The sequence below is a fragment of the Crotalus tigris genome, unplaced genomic scaffold, assembly GCF_016545835.1.
Source record: "Crotalus tigris isolate CLP2741 ecotype Arizona unplaced genomic scaffold, ASM1654583v1 scf7180000018941.1685476, whole genome shotgun sequence".
Classification (NCBI taxonomy): domain Eukaryota; kingdom Metazoa; phylum Chordata; class Lepidosauria; order Squamata; family Viperidae; genus Crotalus; species Crotalus tigris.
Window position 1 is genome coordinate 1,081,947 of NW_024097285.1, and position 20,565 is coordinate 1,102,511.

At 35.3% G+C, this 20,565-nt stretch overlaps 1 protein-coding gene across 1 annotated transcript in view; it reads right to left on the minus strand.

Annotated features, from left to right (window-relative positions):
- The window catches only part of LRPPRC (leucine rich pentatricopeptide repeat containing), a 98,286-nt gene that overhangs the window by 22,698 nt on the left and 55,023 nt on the right, over positions 1-20,565 (minus strand). Inside the window, exons 23-27 of the mRNA XM_039357758.1 lie at positions 17,486-17,610; positions 16,967-17,073; positions 10,405-10,473; positions 3,636-3,726; positions 18-160 (exon numbers count right to left, since the gene is read on the minus strand). Coding sequence (XP_039213692.1) covers positions 18-160; positions 3,636-3,726; positions 10,405-10,473; positions 16,967-17,073; positions 17,486-17,610 — 535 coding nt within the window. The remainder of the gene's footprint in view (positions 1-17; positions 161-3,635; positions 3,727-10,404; positions 10,474-16,966; positions 17,074-17,485; positions 17,611-20,565) is intronic.

Here is a 20,565-nt window from a genome sequence, read left to right on the forward strand (position 1 = left end):
CACTGAATCTAATTTACCTGAGGTGCAGTAAATGGAATTTTCTGATTATTAACTTTAAAAATATGTCCTAGCAAATGCAAAGTTCTTGAACGGGGAACAATGTTTTCTTCCTGCATTTTAGTCCAAACAGCTTCAGCCTTTCCTAAATCATTATTTTTTTCTGAAAAGGAAACATTTTAAAAAGAAAAGAGAAAACAATTACACATATATACTGTTGATAAGTACATTTTAACATATTGTGAAAAAAACCCAAAGATTTCAAGTTCAAATATTTTACCAAAAAAATCCACTAAAACTAGTAAGCTAAAATTAAAAGTGTTTTTTTCCCCTTACTGATTCACATTTTATGAAACAATCATGGGAACACCACTGTTTATCAAGAAAAGATTTTATTTCAAAAACTTGTATCAAAAGTATTTATATTCACTTTGGAAATTTCACTGTTCATAACAATAAGTCAGATCATGTTGTATTAAGTGAAATTTCATTAATTTTATTTTCTGGTTTTCTTATTTGGAGATGCTATTTTGTTAAATTAATTTAAGCTCTTGGCTGGATCCAAAAGATCCTTCTATGAGAGGAAACAAAATAGCTGTTGTTGATGTTGTGTAAGTACTTAAGCAAAGTTTGACAAAGTGCCATAATTGATAAATTTGTTGTACTTCTTTTGTACTCACTCCTGCAAAGGGAGGTGCTCCTCTTCTAGGATCACAAAAGAAATGTGGTTGTTTTGTTTACTTTTTTTTATTCATACAACACTAAGTATATAAAATACCCGTCTTAAAATACGAGCATAAATCTTAAATACAGTTTGCAGAAGACAATGTTCTTGGGTCTATTTTCTTTCATTTCTATGACAAAGGATTATAATTAATTACCAAATATAAAGCACTAAGAAACACATTGTTTTATCTTCTAAGAAACAAAGCTGTTCTTTTCATTTGAATAGAGGAATTGGTTGTGCTTTTTATTTTTGCTGACTGGAGAAATTTTTCATAAAATTTATTTTCTTATATTTCTCCCTCACAGGCATATTGTCAGTATAAGGGAGGAGAGTCCTATTGGGAAGGCGAGAACAATGTCTTATTGATAAAAAATTAAGCTTTGAAGCCCAATGCTATGTTTCTTTATTTAAATTGAAATTTGGACTCCTTTTTTGCTTATTTTCTTCTTCTAAATAGTAAGCCAATAGTAAACCATCTAAAGCAGACCTATGGAGGAAGAACTGGGTTAATCTGCTGCAGCAAAAAAAGCAGAAAGTCCTTTGCATAATGCTTCCTTCCATTTTGTGTGAGGAATTTTCAAGGATAACTGATCTTTGTAAACAGGAGAGACTGGGCAATGAAAGAAAAGCTTTTAGCATTTATTAAGTTCTATTAGAAGCTTTTCCCATCTGACATTAAAATAATGCGTAAAGGTATCAATCTGGATCAGTACAACAGCAGACCTCCAAAGGTTCAAACTTTTTCCACCTCTCACCATTCCACAATTTGTTTGGAAAATTGTTTTTTAAAAATAAAATATAAATCTTTTCTGAGCCATTTTTAATGCCAAGCTGGGAGCCAATTACCGAACACCATGGGCTCTAGTCAATTTTCAAGTTCCCCAGTCAATTTGGTGATCCAAAACACAGCCTGCTCAAAATTTTCTGACTGGGGATGCACAAATCTGCCCATGCATGGAACAGCTGATTTTGAATGATCCATGCTTGAATATGTTTCAGATGTTTTGGTCCAGACACTGAATGAAATGTGGTTGTTTTGTTGCAGATAAAGCCTGAACATTGACTGTTTCATGAAGATTGGAAGAGGATGCAGGGAGGTAGGTGGCACACATCAAGGTGGCAGAAGCAGCCAAGGGAAAACAAAGAAAGAAGTGTGTGTATGGGGGGGGGGCGGTGGATATGCCACACTTCTAATGTGGAGGGGACAGGGGTTATATGTCCCAGCCTTGCCTTACATGTCCTGTCAAATCTTCTGGAATTTGTTTTGTCCAAACAGCCAAAATGTTCATGGTTTTGTTTCGGCTAAACTATAGCTAATCTAAAAAGGTTCAGCAGAACTTCTAAAAAAATGATTTGCTCTTGGTTTTACCTTTGTAATTACTCCTAGTTTTAACAGAATTTCCAATGTGAGGCTATACTGCTCCAACTTTGAATAGTAACATACACATTCTTAAAAGCATATGTATAAAAGCTGTAAAGCTATTTGACAGTACATCAAATACATATGAACTTCTGATTTTTTTCAAAATAATAATTTCAGCTACTTAACATGCCTGCCAAATTTAAATCTCCCTGAGTTGAATGTGCAGTCACCCTGTGCTATGAGGCTCTCAATTTTATAGCATTTTCCTCTAAAGCTTAACAAGTTGCCTACGTAATGGTAAGATTATGAAAAGCTTTGAGTTATTCCTTGGGAGAATGCAAGTGTATTTGGTTATCTTCTATTGAAAGCAATTATGCATATAGCAAAGAGGAACATTTTTTTTTAGCAGACAGCAAAACAAGACAGTTCAAAGTAAAGGGAGAAATTACAGAGACACTTCTTGAATTTCTGAAACATGGTTTAGTACTACAGAATGATGGGAAATGGCAACTTTCTTTAAAGAAACTCCTCAAGAGATAAATACCACCTATGCAGAAGAAAATAGGCGGTTTACAAAAACCTTCAATTATCATTCAACCAAAGTAAGCCAACTGTAGAATGTTTCCCTATTCAAGTTAATACTTTAGAACTGAAAGAAAGAAACCAACTGATAAATTGGAATGCAGCCCAAACACACTGAATATTTCACCCATGGACAAGCTGCTGAGCTGAATGCAAAAATGCCACCTAATTTTTCTTGTGGTGTCTTTTTAAAAATAGAATATATGCGCATTGGTCAGAAAGAAGGAAAAGTAGTATTATGCCAAGATCTTTAAACCAGATAGCCAACAGAATCTGCAAGGGGAGGAGGAGGAGGAGGAAACTGAAGGCCCAATGAAGGCCCTTAGTTGGAGGAAAATGGTTACAAATGTAAACAAGTATAAATGCAGACCTTTATGCTTGTGGCTAACCAGAATCCACAACCATGGTTGTCACCAGCCCATTTAGATAATATCTGGAAGAAAGTAGTTCAGATCCCAGCTTTCTTAAATTTTCTGAATCTCTTAAAAACCATGTATAAGGAGGGAAGATAACCAAAAGTATATTAGTGTTGTCTACCTCCATATCTGTTTTTGTCCTTGTCCTTGTGATGAAGCTAAACTAGACACAGAAGCCTCTTTTTATCTGAGCAATACAAAGAAGAGGCCTATCTCATATGTTTTCCATGCTGAAGGCCTCAAGTTGAACTTTAGTGTTTTCCAGTTAAGAACTGGTTTCTGAGATTTGCAACCTTTTAGAACAGGCAATACTGGATGGTATTATTTAGACTGGTCTGGTATATGGAAGTTCTATGCTTATAATTGCCTTGGTGATTTCTACATTTTATTTTTAATTAATTGATTATAAGGATACATATCTATTTTCTCATGCTACTTACACAGTTGCATTAGCTTTGGGGGGTATGCTTAGCAATTATATTCTTATGATAGATAAGTCTAGGCTACGAAACACTTGTTAGAATAAAATAAAACTGGTCACTTTACTTACGGTATAATAATAACAGAGAATAATACATCTTATCTCTATCACAATCAAATAGGTTTTGAGTCAGTTTTACCATGGCTTCCAAGCTCTCGCCCTATAAAATCAAAATAGAACACATATATTATAATATTCATATTTTTTCGGTTTGCATTGGACAGTTATACAACTTCCCATATGGTCTATATAGACAATGTGAAGAACTGATTAACAGAAAATAACACTGAATGAATCACATACTTTCAAAATATGGGCCAATGATTTAGTAATAATTTTCATAATCTATGAATTTTTAGAATACATGCAAACAAAAAGAACTATAAAATATTCAAAACATGCAGATATTTCAAAAGGCTTACATAGCTTCTGAACATCTTATTACATAAATATATATAATACAGCAATTTTCATATATTTGCATTAAGACTATTCATATATTTGCCCCTCAAATATTATCTTTTAGAATGAAATCACTTTCATTTGCCTTTTGGTCTAACATGCCAGCAACTGCTCCAATGTCTAAACACATATGTAGGTTTATCTTGGTTTATCAACCAAGGCAGATAGCACTTTTTAAAAATAGGTATAGCATAATGTTTATTTGAGTTCTTAAACCAATACAGTTCACACAACCTGTAGTGACCATTTTTCCCTCACTTCTACACATTGTGAAGTATCAGACATTACTAGCAAGAAAAAAGTACATCATTGGGCTTTTATGAAAGATATAAGAGGCATCACTTGTGGCTATTCCTGTAACCTATCACAAAAGAGAAGAATCAACCAGGGGCAAAGAATTTGAAGGAAGAAGCAACCTGAAAACCTAATCATGTAAACTCTCCAAAGGAATAAAGGGAGATAGCATGCTCCTCTTTGCCTAGGGTTTTGTAGCAGGGGTAGTAATAGGTCATTAACCTATGAACTAGCAAGATTTTGCAAAAATGGAAAGAGAGAGTGATCAGAGCAGCTCTTATGTTCTGAAGGATTGTTCATTGGGTTTTGAAGGATGAAAGATAATCTCTTGATAGCAAGGGCTTCTAATTACTCAGCAAGTATTAGTGAATCACTGCTTCCTGAAAAAATGAGTAACAATTGCAAGAGGATTTATTCTAAGGTTATTCCAGCCAATTTCCAGATTCGAGGTTCTACGAATGAGGTAACAGTTTTTCTGGGGAGTTTAAGTGATAGTCTCAGAACATTTTCTCTAAGGCAAGAATTTGTACTTTGTTAAAGTGAAAGCCTAACAGGGCAGCAAAAAGAATACAAGTTCTATTATCAATGGTTCCCTAAAAAACAAAACAAAAAAAGCCAGTTTGATGTAATGGTCCAGGCATCATGCTAGAAATTGGGAGACAGTGAGTTCTAGTCCCACTTTAGGCACAAAGCCTGCTGGATGATCTTACACTAGTCACTTTTTTTCAACTATCAGAACGAGAAAATGCAAACCACTTCTGGAAAATCTTGCCAAGAAAACTGTAGGGACTTGTCCATATAGTCTCTGAGAATCGAACACGATAGAATAGAAGAGGAAAAAAAATCGAAAAAAATCAAACAAATGAAAATGATTAGAGCAAATCTATAATTGTGACTTGCAATGCTGTAGCATGTTTATCTCCCTGCCTGAAAATAACCAGATGAATATTTGAGAAATATTGAAGGGAAAAAAAGGAGCTTTGGCTAACAAGAATGCAAATTTTTGAGTTCACAGAAAAGAAGCTCTTGTAACAAAAACTAACTATGACGTAATTCTCTATCAATAACACAAGTCTAACTGGAAGATGTGCAGTAGAAGAGAGTAACAATTATTGGGAAAAAATCCAGAAGATATTAAGCACTTTGTTGTTGTTGTTAATTGCGAAGTCGTGTCCGACCCATCGCGACCCCATGGACAACGTTCCTCCAGGTCTTCCTGTCCTCTACCATCTTCTGGAGTCCATTTAAGTTCACACCTACTGCTTCAATGACGCCATCCAGCCATCTCATTCTCTGTCGTCCCATTCTTCTATTGCCCTCAATCGTTCCCAGCATTAGGCTCTTCTCCAGTGAGTCCTTCCTTCTCATTAGGTGGCCAAAGTATTTGAGTTTCAACTTCAGGATCTGGCCTTCTAAAGAGCAGTCGGGGTTGATCTCTTCTAGGACTGACCGGTTTGAACGCCTTGCAGTCCAAGGGACTCGCAGGAGTCTTCTCCAGCACCATAGTTCAAAGGCCTCAATTCTTTGGCGCTCAGCCTTTCTTATGGTCCAACTTTCACAGCCATACATTGCAACTGGGAAAACCATGGCCTGGACTATACGCACTTTTGTTGGCAGGGTGATGTCTCTGCTTTTTAGTATGCTGTCTAGATTTGCCATAGCTTTCCTCCCCAGGAGCAAGCGTCTTTTAATTTCTTGGCTGCAGTCCCCATCTGAGGTGATCTTGGAGCCCAGAAAAATAAAATCTGTCACTACCGCCATTTCTTCCCCATCTATTTGCCAAGAATTGAGAGGGCCGGATGCCATGATTTTGGTTTTCTTAATGTTGAGTTTCAAGCCAACTTTTGCACTCTCCTTCTTCACCCGCATCAAGAGGCTCTTTAGTTCCTCTTCACTTTCTGCCATTAGAGTGGTATCATCTGCATATCTTAGGTTGTTGATATTTCTCCCGGCAATCTTAATTCCAACTTTTGATTCATCTAGCCCTGCCTTTCTCATGATGTACTCTGCATATAAGTTAAATAGGCAGGGCGACAGTATACAGCCTTGCCGGACTCCTTTTCCAATTTTGAACCAATCAGTGGTTCCGTGTCCAGTTCTCACTGTTGCTTCTTGACCCGCATATAGGTTTCTCAAGAGACAAATGAGATGGTCTGGTACTCCCATCTCTTTAAGAACTTGCCACAATTTGTTGTGATCCACACAATCAAAGGCTTTTGCATAGTCAATGAAGCAGAAGTAGATGTTTTTCTGGAACTCCCTAGCTTTCTCCATGATCCAGCGTATGTTGGCAATTTGATCTCTAGTTCCTCTGCCTCTTCGAAATCCTGCCTGTACTTCTGGTAGTTCTCGATCCACATACTGCTGGAGTCTAGCTTGTAGGATTTTAAGCATAACTTTACTAGCATGTGAAATGAGTGCAATGGTGCGATAGTTTGAACATTCTTTGGCATTGCCTTTCTTTGGAATTGGAATGTAAACTGACCTTTTCCAATCCTGTGGCCACTGTTGAGTTTTCCAAATTTGCTGGCAAATTGAGTGTAGCACTTTTACTGCATCGTCTTTTAAGATTTTGAATAGCTCAGCTGGAATACTGTCACCTCCACTAGCTTTGTTGTTGCTCAGATTTTCTAAGGCCCATTTCACTTCACATTCTAGGATGTCTGGTTCGAGGTCAGTGACCATCTCATTGTGGTTATCTGGGATGTTAAGCTCATTCTTGTATAGTTCTTCTGTGTAGTTTTGCCATCTCTTCTTAATCTCTTCTGCCTCTGTTAGGTCCCTGCCATTTTGGTCCTTTATCATGCCCATCTTTGCATGAAACGTTCCCTTCATATCTCCAATTTTCTTGAAGAGATCTCTGGTCCTCCCTATTCTGTTGTTTTCTTCTATTTCTTTGCACTGTTCATTTAAGAAGGCATTCTTATCTCTTCTAGCTACTCTCTGGAATTCTGCATTCAATTGGGTGTATCTTTCTCTTTCTCCTTTGCCTTTCGCTTCCCTTCTTTCCTCAGCTATTTGCAAAGCTTCCTCAGACAGCCATTTTGCTTTCTTGCATTTCTTTTTCTTTGGGATGGTTTTAGTTGCTACCTCTTGTACAATGTTGCGAACTTCCATCCATAGTTCTTCAGGCACTCTGTCTATCAGATCTAATTCCTTAAATCTATTTGTCACCTCTACTGTATATTCATCAGGAATATGATTTAGTTCATACCTGAGTGGCCTAGTGCTTTTCCCTACTTTTTTCAATTTAAGCCTAAATTTTGCAACGAGAAGCTCATGATCTGAGCCACAGTCAGCTCCTGGTCTTGTTTTTACTGACTGTATAGAGCTTCTCCATCTTTGGCTGCAGAGCACATAGTCAATCTGATTTCTATATTGACCGTCTGGTGATGTCCATGTGTAGAGCCGTCTCTTGGGTTGTTGGAAAAGAGTGTTTGTTATAACCATCGTATTCTCTTGACAAAATTCTATCAGCCTGTGCCCTGCTTCATTTTGTACTCCAAGGCCAAACTTGTCTGTTATTCCGGTTATCTTTTGGCTTCCTACCTTAGCATTCCAATCCCCCATGATAAGGACATCATTTTTTGGTGTTAATTCTATAAGGTGCTGTAGGGCTTCATAGAACCGGTCCATTTCATCCTCTTCAGCACCAGTGGTTGGGGCATAGATTTGGACTACTGTGATATTGAATGGTTTGCCTTGGATTCGAATTGAGATCATTCTGTCATTTTGGGGATTGTATCCCAGTATTGCTTTTCCTATTCGTTTATTGACTATGAAGGCTACTCCATTTCTTCTGAGGGATTCTTGCCCACAGTAGTATACCTGATGGTCATCTGAGTTAAATTCACCCATTCCTGTCCATTTTAGTTCGCTGATTCCTAAGATGTCGATGTTCAGTCTTGTCATCTCTTTTTTGACTACGTCTAGCTTGCCTTGATTCATGGATCTTACATTCCAGGTTCCTATGGAGAAAAAATCTTTACAGCATCGGACTTTCCTTTCACCACAGATATATCCACAGCTGAGCGTCCTTTTGGCTTTGGCCCAGTCGCTTCATTCTTTCTGGCGCTACTAGTACTAGCCCTCTGCTCTTCCCCAGTAGCATATTGGACACCTTCCGACCTGAGGGGCTCATCTTCCAGCGTCATATCTTTTTGCCTTTTAGTTCTGTTCATGGGGTTTTCATGGCAAAGATACTGGAGTGGTTTGCCATTTCCTTCTCCAGTGGATCACATTTTGTCAGAACTCTCTGCTATGACCTGTCTGTCTTGGGTGGCCCTGCACGGCATAGCTTATAGCTTCATTGAGTTACGCGAGCCCCTTTGCCACGACAAGGCAGTAATCCATAAAGGGGTATTAAGCACTACTGGAATTCATAAATAGGTTTTCAAATCTTACAGGTGAATAATGTTCTGAGTGTTCAAAAGAAGAAAAAAACAATGCATAAAAGAACAAGATGGCAGAACCTTAAATGGCACAATGGATGCAACCCGAAGACAAAGAGGAAAGTCATGGCAGTTGGTGATTAACTACTGCAAGGAACTGAAATAAGCATATACCGACAGGACTCACTGGGTCTCGAAGTGTGCTGACTGCTAGAAGCAAGAATCAGGGATATGACAGAAAAATAACAGTGTCTTATAATGTTCACTGATAATGTTATCCTTATTAATCATATTGGAACAAATGATGCTGCCTAAGGATGTAATAATAATAATTTAATAATTTTGGAAGAAAGTTCAAGATATAGAGAATCCTGCAAGTATTTGATGAGTACTCAATGACACCATGATTTATAAACTAGGTAAATGTGAGCTGGACTGCATGACAATTCAGTGGATATATAGCAGTGTTTCTCAACCTTGACAATTTTAAGGCATGTGGACTTCAACTCCCAGAATTCCACAGCCAGCAATATTGGCTGTGGAATTCTGGGAGTTGAAGTCCATATGCCTTAAAATTGTCAAGGTTGAGAAATACTGATATATAGGGAGTTTTCACATTCATTTTATTCCAACAAATACTCAGGCTCCATACTCCATTACATTCATAATCGAGGAGTACCTGTACAAAAAAATCCTTAGTTTAAGTTACAGCAAGGGAGATGCTATCAGAAAAACATTTCTAATATTAACAGCAATTCCATAGGGCAGTGGTTCTCAACCTGTGGGTCGGGACCCCATTTGGGGTCGAATGACCATTTCAGGGGGGTCGCCAAACAACGCAGTCTGCCATTTTTTTCCCTTTTTCCTTAGCTGTGCTACTCCATTTTATTCTATTGGCTTTTGAAAGCCAATAGAATAGACTCTCTTGAATAGAGTCTAATTCTATTGGCTTTCAAAAGCCAATAGAATAGACTCTCTTGAATAGAGTCTAATTCTATTGGCTTTCAAAAGCCAATAGGACTTGTCCAGGCTGTCTCTGCCCTGCTGAGCCCGCCAAAAGTCCCATTCTGCAAACGGTGCTGCACCAGTTGAGTAGTCCTCGACTTACGACCGGTTGAGTAGTCCTCAACCGGTTGGGGGTCACGGCATTAAAAAGGTTGAGAACCACTGCCATAGGGAAACTCCCTTTCTCTAGATATTTTCAAGACAAACCCAAATGCCTTTCTATAGGATTCTTGCACTCAGCAGGAAATTAGACACGCTGGTCTAAATTTCCCTCTCCAATTTCATTATTCTGAAATAGCTATTTTTTGACCAGGAAATAGTCACAATTCATGTAAAGGGTAAGAAGAATGAGGGGAAAATAATAGTGCCTTAAACATCATCTATATCTATAACAATGTCTCTCAATCCTGGCAACTTTAAGACATATGGACTTCAACTCCCAGAATTCTCCACAGCTTGAGGTCCACACATTTTAAGGTTGCCAAGATTGAGAAGCACTGATCTAAAGGATAAGAAATCAAGAATAACTAATAACAGCAATTACAATACTGCCATCTGGAAACTGGATTCAGTGATCCCTGCAGAAAGTAATCTATTTGTTCTTGAATTTGAATGATTTGATAGTAATATGATGAAATTCTACTGAATCAATAATATACACAAACCAAAATTAATAATATACATACATTATTATTTGCAATACATCTGTTTGCAAACCATTCCAATCTTTCTGGTTTTGCTCTTAAGCCGGGTGTCTGTAAAAGAAGATTTCAAAATCAGTAAGTACTTGTTTTCTAAGGATAACTTCCTCAAAACAAATGATTAATATGAAATTTGTAATTTGGTTTCTTGAAAGGCCAATTGAACCCCCCACTGGGCATTATAATAAAAAATCCTTACTTATTCTAAAATAACAAAAACAAATTTTATTTTTAGAATAAAATTTATGGTATTGATACTTGTGCTTTAAACTGACATATCAAGGTAGAAGATACATATAAATAGTATATTTTCAAGCACTTATTCCTTGAAACATTCTGTCTCCAACTTTCAATATTACTTATGCTCCAAATGCCAATTATCTATATAGCAAATCCTTTTCTCTTAAGAAATTACTCTGCACCAATCACTGCCAAGGACCAATGAATTATACTATGGATGTTACTGCATTTCATTTTGAAATAGAGAAGTGTTTTCACATATACCGTATTCTAAATTATTAAAAAAGCATCTAGGTCAGATTAACTAAATCTCTTGGACTGCCACAGTAGTCTGTATTGGCAGTTTATCTCTAACCTACTACACTTTCAAAAATAAATTTAACATTCCAATTATGACATTGACCTATACTTTATTATAAATTGTAGATAACTATGTATTGCATTTTAATAAATTTTGTCTTTTTAAAGTTGTTAATCACCCCAACAGAAATTATAAAGCGAAATATAATTTTATAGCTTTCCCGTCTCACCTCTAATTTTAATTTTTAATTATTTGTTGCAATTTTTTAGACATTTACTTTCTAATGGGTCAAAAGTATGTTTTTCTATATTATGTCATTTTCTTCTCTGGTACTGTGTTAATCTCTCCCAATCTACCTATAGATGTTATATAATTATTAAGGGAGCATCTGTTTTATTGCTGTTATATACTTAATGTATGTAAGAGAAATTGACAAAAAGAGAAAGTAAGCATTCTATTTATTTTATTGAAAGAGCAACATGTTCACTGACATTTCATTATTTTATTTATTTATTCATTGTATTTATATGCCTGCCCATTTAACAAAAAAGTAATGACACACTATAACTTGAGGGGAATGGAACCGAAATCTTCTTTTCCCAAGCAAGCTGAAAACTATGTGCCAGCCAAAGTACCTTCTGACAAACCTGTCATAAAAACATGTTGGCACACTATATGATTCTGAGGACTCTTCCAGGGGAAGGCGGTCAAAAGATATAAAGGTTTAGTTATTTTTTTGGAGAGAGTGGTAACATTCTACGTATCTGATAAAATGGGCTTGTTTAAACTATATAAATAAGTTTACATAAAACTCTGTTATTTTAGGTCACCAACTGCATGAACCAGATAATTCATTCTCTGCTGTTCAGCCTTGCAAGGATCAAAATACAGAAGTATTTCCCATTATTAATAAATGATTACCAATCCCTTATCCAGACTTTAAGTACATATTTTAATGTCTTCATGGTTTAATATACAGGTACTCCTTGACTTTCAACAATTTGTTTAGTGACTGTTCAAAGTTACAACGGCACTAAAAAAAGTGACTTATGATCATGTTTCACATTTATAATTGCACTATTCCCACAGTCATGTGATCAAAATTTGAATTCTTGACAACTGGTTCACATTTATGACATTGGCAATGTCATGAGGTAATGTGATCACTTATTCTGACAAGCGAAGTCAATGGGGAAGCCAGATTCACTTAACAATCTTGTTACTAACTTAGCAACTGCAGTGATTCAGTTAACAACTATAGCAAGAAAGGTTGCAAAATGGGGCAAAACTCACTTAACAAATGTCTTGTTTAACAACAGAAATTTTGGGCTCAGTTGTGGTCGTAAGTCAAGGACTACCTGTATATGCGGATATATCAAAAACATATTTCTATTTCTCCCTCTTCTATACACATGAAGTCAATTATCATGCTGAAATCTAGCCCTGTACAGGCACTGGTTCCAACCATGCTGCCATCTGCATATATTTATCCATCCACATCAATAATCTGAGGAGTGAAATTTCTTTTGAACTTCTTTATTTTACAAATGAAATAACACTATTTGCTTGCTTAGAGTGTATTTAGAGCTTACAACTTTAAAAACAATATTTTTTTTAAAAAAAGGTAAGTTACAGTATGGGAAAAAGTTTCCTCTCCAATGCACTTTAAATTTGGAGCCCAGGCTTCCTTACATCACTCCTAGTTATCAGTAAAAAGTAAACCAGAATTGGGTTATCCGACAATAAATAATCTTGCAAAGGAATAGTACTGAAAGTGAAAATAAGCACAGTATAACATAATAAAACAGCAAGAAATAAATCTCAAGAAATCTTTTACATTTTTTGATCAAATCCTTAAGAATTCCCCAAAACATATAAGAGAATGAGATGAAAAATATGAATGAATAAATACTTTGATATGCTCTTATAAATAATGCCATGAGTTTTGAGAAAAATTGTTATGTAACTTAAATGTTCTCTACGGCACATGAATATACTCAATAATATCAGTTTAACGTATATGTACTTAAGACTCCACATCCTTCTAGCTTGCTGCTGAGAGTAAAGTAAATAGTTAAATCTGGCATTCTCTATCAAGTTGGCCTGGTCTCAAATCTCTGACTCTAAAACTTGGTCTTTCTAGTCTCACTCTTCCAATTCTTCAAATATTCTTTGTGGTAGGTGGATTCTCAGTGATGATGTCACCCTTCTTTAGCACAGTTCTCTGGCTCATGTGCTGCTTCAGGAGACTTAAAAGTTCCAGTTAAATTAATATTTCTAATGTAGATCAAAACTATTAAATCATTTGCAACCTTCTGTCAGTTTTCCCATTGACACTGCTTATCAGAAGTCACAGTATAGATTGCAAGTGTAAGTGCAGGATGCTGCAACCCTCATAATTATGAGCTGATAGCCAAGAGCCCAAATCATGATCACATGACTGCAGCACACTCTGATGATCACAGCTATAAGGACTGATTACAAGTTTCCTGGTTCAGGACTTTCATAAGTTAAGTCACTGCACAAATAGTTATTAAGTGATGACTACCTGAATGCATTCTACTTAGCATAAATAAGCTAAACTTGGAAGATTCTCACTCTCTCTGTGTATGTGTGTGTGTAAAGTAAATGAATTATAAACAGAAGGCTGAATAAAATTAAAATAAATAAATACTACAGTATTTATTAAAATGAAAGGGGGGAAAGCATAAACACACTAAGGCAGACATGTCAAACTTGCGACGTCACATGACGTCGTGCAACTATCGTAGCTTTTCCGCCATTGCCTGCAATCGGGTGGGCATGGTTTCCTGATGACACGTCCGGCCCCAGTTTGACACCCCTGCACTAAGGGCATGCACTTCTTATATAGGCCACAAAACAAATATATCAGATTTAGACATATGAAGAACAGGGCACCCAAGTGTTAATGATACCAACAAGCATTTATCAAACAGGAGGAGGAAATGGTCTTCTCTAAGAAGCAGTAGGTCTCTCAGTTCTAATACTCAGTATGACACTGAGGTCAGCCAGATTCATTCAAAAAGCTTCCAAGTAAAATAGGATATGAGGGCAAGTATATGTTTTCATAGCTGCTTCTTAGCAACTGTTAATCAAGATAATATATAACCATCAAGATTAGAGAAGTAAATTTTGGGGAAATTTCTAAACCCAGAAAAAATATTCTTTCATTTTGTCCCTATCATAAATTGAGAGGAGGGAAATACCTTACCTATCTTAAAAGATGATTAATTTTTCATCCATCCTTTAATTTGTAACTTTTTTGACAATTTAAAACTAAACTTGTCAATCAGATAGTGTAGCTGAGTAAAATTAACATTAGATAAATTCATGTGTTCTTTCTGCACAATTATTTACAAACCACATTATAATTAAAAATATTCCTTGGAGGCTTTTCCCCGTTTGAAACAAAGCTAAATTTAACATTTTCCAAAGATCATTGTCTCACCTTTCTTCTCACTAATGTGTAAATAGTAAATGAATATTGAGTTGGGGGCAGTGGTGGGATTCAAATATGTAAACAACTGGTTCTCTGTGTGGATGCTGCTTCAGGAAGTCCATTCTGGGCCTGGGCAACAAAAAATTAGCTACAGGTTCTGCCGAAGTGATGCGAACTGGCTGAATCCCACCACTGGTTAGGAGCAAGGAGAAATGCAACTGACTTAGCCCATTTCAATCAGCAAAATTTCAATCAAAACTAGATAAATATACTAGTCCTACATAGATCATGCCACCTATTGTGAGGGTTGTTTGATTTCCAAGGACTGGACATAACATAGCATAATAGCATTACGAAAGTGTTCCCAATATACACTTTCCCCAATAGGATATTGCTCTGGGTCACCTCCATCCTTCTAGGACTTACAAAGGGTTGTCGCCACCTAAACATGTCTAATACTTAAGATTCTTTTATTCTCAGTCTTTTAATACTCAATTCAAATGAAAATCTCAAAAGTCTATAAAGTAGCATAAAACCTTTGTTTTGTTTTTCAAAAGTTCTTGTGCTAATTAGGATGAGGTGCTATTTCAGTGTGATTGCTCCCTCTTTGATTGCTACAGAGGTTGCAAGCAAAGCTCTAAGCAGAACAGGGATATGCTGTTCACTACAGTTTATAGTTTTAGCAGTCGAATGATAGTCCTCTTGCCTGCCTATCACAACAGCCACTATCCAGATGTCACCTCTGTGTGTGTGCCTTGGCTCAGGGGTATCCAACCTTGGCAACTTAGGACTAGGCCATGCTGGCTAGGGAATTCTGGGAGTTGAAGTCCATAAGTTTTTTTTTTATTGAAAATTTTTAAGTTTTACAAAACAATTCCCTTCCCCGAACCCTCCCAACCCTCCCCTACCCTCCCCCGACCTTCCCAGAGCTGAATACAGGCTTAATTTAAAAAAATTTTAAAAAAATCTTAAGACACATATAAACCATAAGCAAATCTAAATACATTAATTAAACAAATTATAAAATAGTTAACAACAATATATATATATAAAAAAAATACCAGAAGGAAAAAAGAAACAGAAAAAGAAATCAAATAAAAAATAAAATAAAAAGAAAATTAAAAAGAAATATCTATAAAATATCTTAAATTTTAAATATAAGTTATTCAAAAACTAAGTAGTATTTTTTTATATCCAACTTATATTGTATGAAATCTATCCATTTTTTCCATACCAAAAAATACCTCTCTTGCAATTGATCTTTCAAAAAAGCCGAAATCTTTGCCATTTCCGCCAGATAAACTTTAAGAAACCACTCTTGCAAAGTAGGCAAAGATTCCTTCTTCCAACATTGCCCTACTAACAACCTTGCCGCTGTGATTAAATTTAACATCAATATAGTCTCTTTACTATCACAATCAGAAACAATACCTAACAAAAACAATTGTGGGGTAAATTTTACCCTTCTTCTGAAAATTCTTTGAATATTCCACCATATCTTAATCCAAAAAGCTTTTATATTTTTACATGACCACCAGATATGATAATAAGTAGCATCCAAACATCCACATCTCCAACATTTAGGCTACAAGTCAGGATACATACGAGACATTTTTTGTGGATCAAGGTGCCATCTATAAAACATTTTATAAAAATTTTCACTTAAATTTTGGGCTTGTGTAAATTTAACATTCCTCAGAAGTCCATAAGTTTTAAAGTTGCCAATATTGAACAATTGCCTTTATTTATCACATTTCTTCCTATACCCCTTTTCTCACACTTACTATTTGCTTTTGTAAGCTGAGGGCCCTGGTGGGGTAGGCTGAGGCTATCTCTGGACGTTTGCATGTGCTTGAAAATACCAGGGGTTGGCTCAATTATCAAAGGGATCTACAATATTGGCTTGGAAGCTTCTGGATAAAGTTGTGAGTGAATACATGAAGGAAGTGGGAAACATTTCTGCCTGCCTATACCTACTTTTTCCAAGTGGAGACAGGAACCGCAAACTCACTCCCTCATACCTTCCACTCTCTATAAGCTGCTTATTATAGTAGGAGAAAAAGAGGTACTAAATGAAAGATCAAGCTATAGCAGACACTGCTATTTGGCTGATTAATTCTGAGACAAGCATTACAAATAAATCTAAGTATAGTCTGCAGCAAATTAAATTCCAGTGCTTTAAAGAACAAAGAATGTGTTAGAAAAGAGGATTAGCAACTTTACACCCAGGAATGCTGGTTTAATTTGTTTCACAATGTAAGATTTATATGCAAATATTACGTGGATATTTAATAGGAAATTTGACAAAGTAAAAAAAACACAATTTGAATATATAGGAGATTATTTCATTTTTAAACATAATTATACATATTTTAAAAAGCTGCCCAAGGTCTCCCTTGGCTTCCTACCGCTGGTATGTGATTAGATTTGAGCTCTACTTAGTATTAATTATAACACAACTAATTAGTGGCTAAAAAGTTTAAATATATTCCAATTAACATTCTAAATAGCTGTAAGAGATTAGGGTACTTTAGATATACTCTCACCTCAATGATCTTCTTGGCTTCTTTGTATTTGCCAGTTGCAAGAAAAGCAAAGAAGAGATCAAACATCATTCCCATCTGTTTTTTCTCTTCGGTGAAAAAGTCGAAAACTGTAACATTTGTTTAAATAACTCATTAGGCTAACCAATAACAAGGAACATTAAAGAGCACAGTAAGTTATATGGTCACTTGTAATTTTTTATTCAATACCATTTACAAATCTCTTATATTTGTGAAATAAAGCACAATGAACGCTAGAAAAGCACAAATTTAAGTCATGACTAAATGGTCACCAACCAATAAAATTATCTATATCAATTATTTTTACAATAAAAAGCTATGTAAAATGTAGATATTAGAGCAGCTATGAGAACATGTTTAAAAATACAATGTGTCCTATTATTATAGAATATTATTTGAACATCCTTATTTGAACAAACATTCCCAACAGTTTATTTGGTAAAAAAAGTTGCACCCTGAAACAACAGGAGAAAACAGAAATGCTTAATAGAAGTGACTAACCTTTCTTCACTGTTTCAGTGTCTCCCTTCTCTATTAATCCACATAAGATGTCATGAAGTTTAGGCAGCCCACCGTACTTCCTATAACAGTCAAATAACACTTCCACGGCTGTTAATAAGTCATTCCTTAAAGGAAATCCAGAAAAAGATTTTAGCAGGAAGAAAACACAAAACACCTTAATTACAGCTAATTGTTGTAGAAGATAATTATACAGAAAATGTTGAATTGGATTGAAAATTCAGCACATCGTATTTATGAAACAAGACTGTTACATAACTTCAGAAGCAAAGTTTTTGAAAGAAAACTATTCATTTAAGCACTTCCCGTGAATTATTGTTTTTAAAAGGTTGGTAAAAGTTTGTAAAGATTGATGCAAATTTAATTATTAATTATGTAGGCAACATAATGATTTTACTCCAGACCAGATGAAATTGTAAATAACCTGGCTTGTTGGATCTTTACTTTATCCCCTTTTACTGAGGCCTGTTTACAGAACATCTTCCGGCACCCGACAGAGTCATTTGAATTATTGTCATTTGGGGTGAAGACTAAATTACAGGTTAATTTCAAAACTGCAAGAGGATGATACAAACTAGATTACTGTCATACAAAAGAAATGCTATGGTAGCTACCACATATGGATATAAAGCTTAATATAATCAATGTTTTCTTCTGCTCTGAATAAAAGTTCAGTTAACATACATAGAAACAGCTTGCAAACTCTTCCCCATGATTTTCTTTAGGGTACAAATTTATATGCTCAAGTTTTTTCTATTTATTTCAGCTTCTGACAAGTGACTCTGGAAAGACCAATAGTATTCATCTCAGCTGCTTTCCCACAATATTAAATTTGTTGTTTATATCAAAGTTATTAATAAACGAATAATAGGAATGCCAACCAATGAGATACATTACTAGTGTACACAGGATTCAAATATATAGTTCTGAAGATAACGAGCCTGTGTTTGTAAAATAAGGTAAAAGGGTTAAAAGTTATACTTAGGAGTAAAGGAAATGTACGCACCTATAAAGGTTACATTTCTAAACTGTCATCTTGACCTAACATCTGGAGAGTACTAGAACAACATCTTAATATTCAATTTCAAGATTGCCAAATGAGAGTTCTCCAACCACACTTACAAAATTAATCACACCTAAAGCAGTAAGTTCTGGGATTAAAATGCTATGCATGCTAAGAAACTTTCTTACCCACCACTGTCCAGATTTCTCCAAGCAAGAGTTGCAGTAAAAATACCCTTTCAGAACCTGATGCAACATCAGAAACTTCTCAGTGTGAGAAAACTGGTAATTTGGCTCTTTTAAAAAAATAACAGCAGCAGTTATTCACAATGAGTTATGTTCACTGAGTCACTCTGAGCCCAAGCCAAGATTTTTAATAAACCACTACAAAAATTAAATGGAACTATAAGAATCCAGCCTCAATCAAAGTCATGCTCTACTATTATGCAACTGCCTTACTAAAGAACACCTTTCAAAAACAGACATGCCAAATCAACTACCCTTTTGAGCTTTTTATATATAATATATAAAAGAAAATTTTAAGAGAAAAAATACAAATTTTCACAGAAAAAGAGAAATAAAAAATGATAAGTGAAAAGAATGCAAAGAAATAGAAAAGGGGTTTCTGATCTTCTTAAAAATGGTTATAAATATATTTATATTTTGATGTTTTTCCAAAGTTACATAATTTCCTTCTTTCCATAGTCTACTCTTTCTAAAGATCAAGCACATAATCACAAGTTCATTATTAATCAATGATAAATGTAGTTATTGTCCTTTTCTAATTATGCAAGTCAATTTTGCCACATCTGCTACAAGGCCAATTCGGAAATAAACCTCCGTTTGGTTATCAGTGACACTTGCAGATACAGAACTTTTATTATACACATTAGAAAACTACAATATTACATTGCTTTTCGATATAATCACCATTTAAATTGACCAACATCATAGCGGAAGTCAGCATGCTCCAACCCTTGTTATGGATGGCTCGTCTGAGTCTTCGTACACATTTCACAGTAGACTTCTGAACTGATGGTCGAACCACGCTCCATGAACTTCACTAGCAGGACTCCTTTGGCATTTTCACATTTGGCGGGATTTTCTATGGCACCACTTCCGGTGTGGTTTTGATTCACTATAATGCTCGCCCACACACTGCTAGATGCACCCAAGAACTTTTGAAGCAGTTCCATTGGGATGTTTTTGATCACCCTCCCTATAGCCTAGATTTGGTGCCAAGTGACTACTACTAAGGAATTTCAAACTTTGTAAGACGTTATGATAAGTGCTTCAATTTGAATGGCGATTATATTGAAAAGTAATGCAATGTTGTAGTTTTCTAATGTGTATAATAAAAGTTCTGTATCTGCGAGTGTCTGTCATTGATAACCAAACAGAGGTTAATTTCAGAATTGCCCTCGTAATTATCATCTTTACCTTCTATTCCTCTATTGTATTTCACAGCCTTTCCATTTTTGTGCATATAATAATTTTGCAACAATTATATATAAAAATAAAGTTCCATAACTCTTTTCTAATTGTCCATCCATTAGTCCAAACAAATAAAGTTATGGTTTCAATTGAATATTTATCTTTAAAACTCTTTGTATATTTGAACGCAAAAGTTTCTAGATTTTTTTTTTTTTTTTTGCAAGTCCACTGGCACAATAAAATGACCCTTCATGTTTTCCACATATAAATTTGAAGTACCTTTATACATTCTAGACTATTTTTCTGGTACATCATCTAATAAAAGATCTCTTTTAAATAATAGCATAGTGTAAATTTCAGTCCTTTCAGCCACATATTTTCCCACTGTTCAAGCAATATATTATGTGCAAAGTTCTTAAACCTATTTTATCATACACTCTTTCACTTCTTTTTCCATTTCAAATTTCACCAGTCTATACATTTTAGTAATTATATGTTCATAATTTTACATAGTTGAATTTCAAATTCTGTCTTGTGCTGTTTAATTCCAAATATCCTGTTATCTATTTTAAATCTTCCTTTTAATTCTGCATATGAAAACTACTGAAAACTAAATCCCCCTGCAA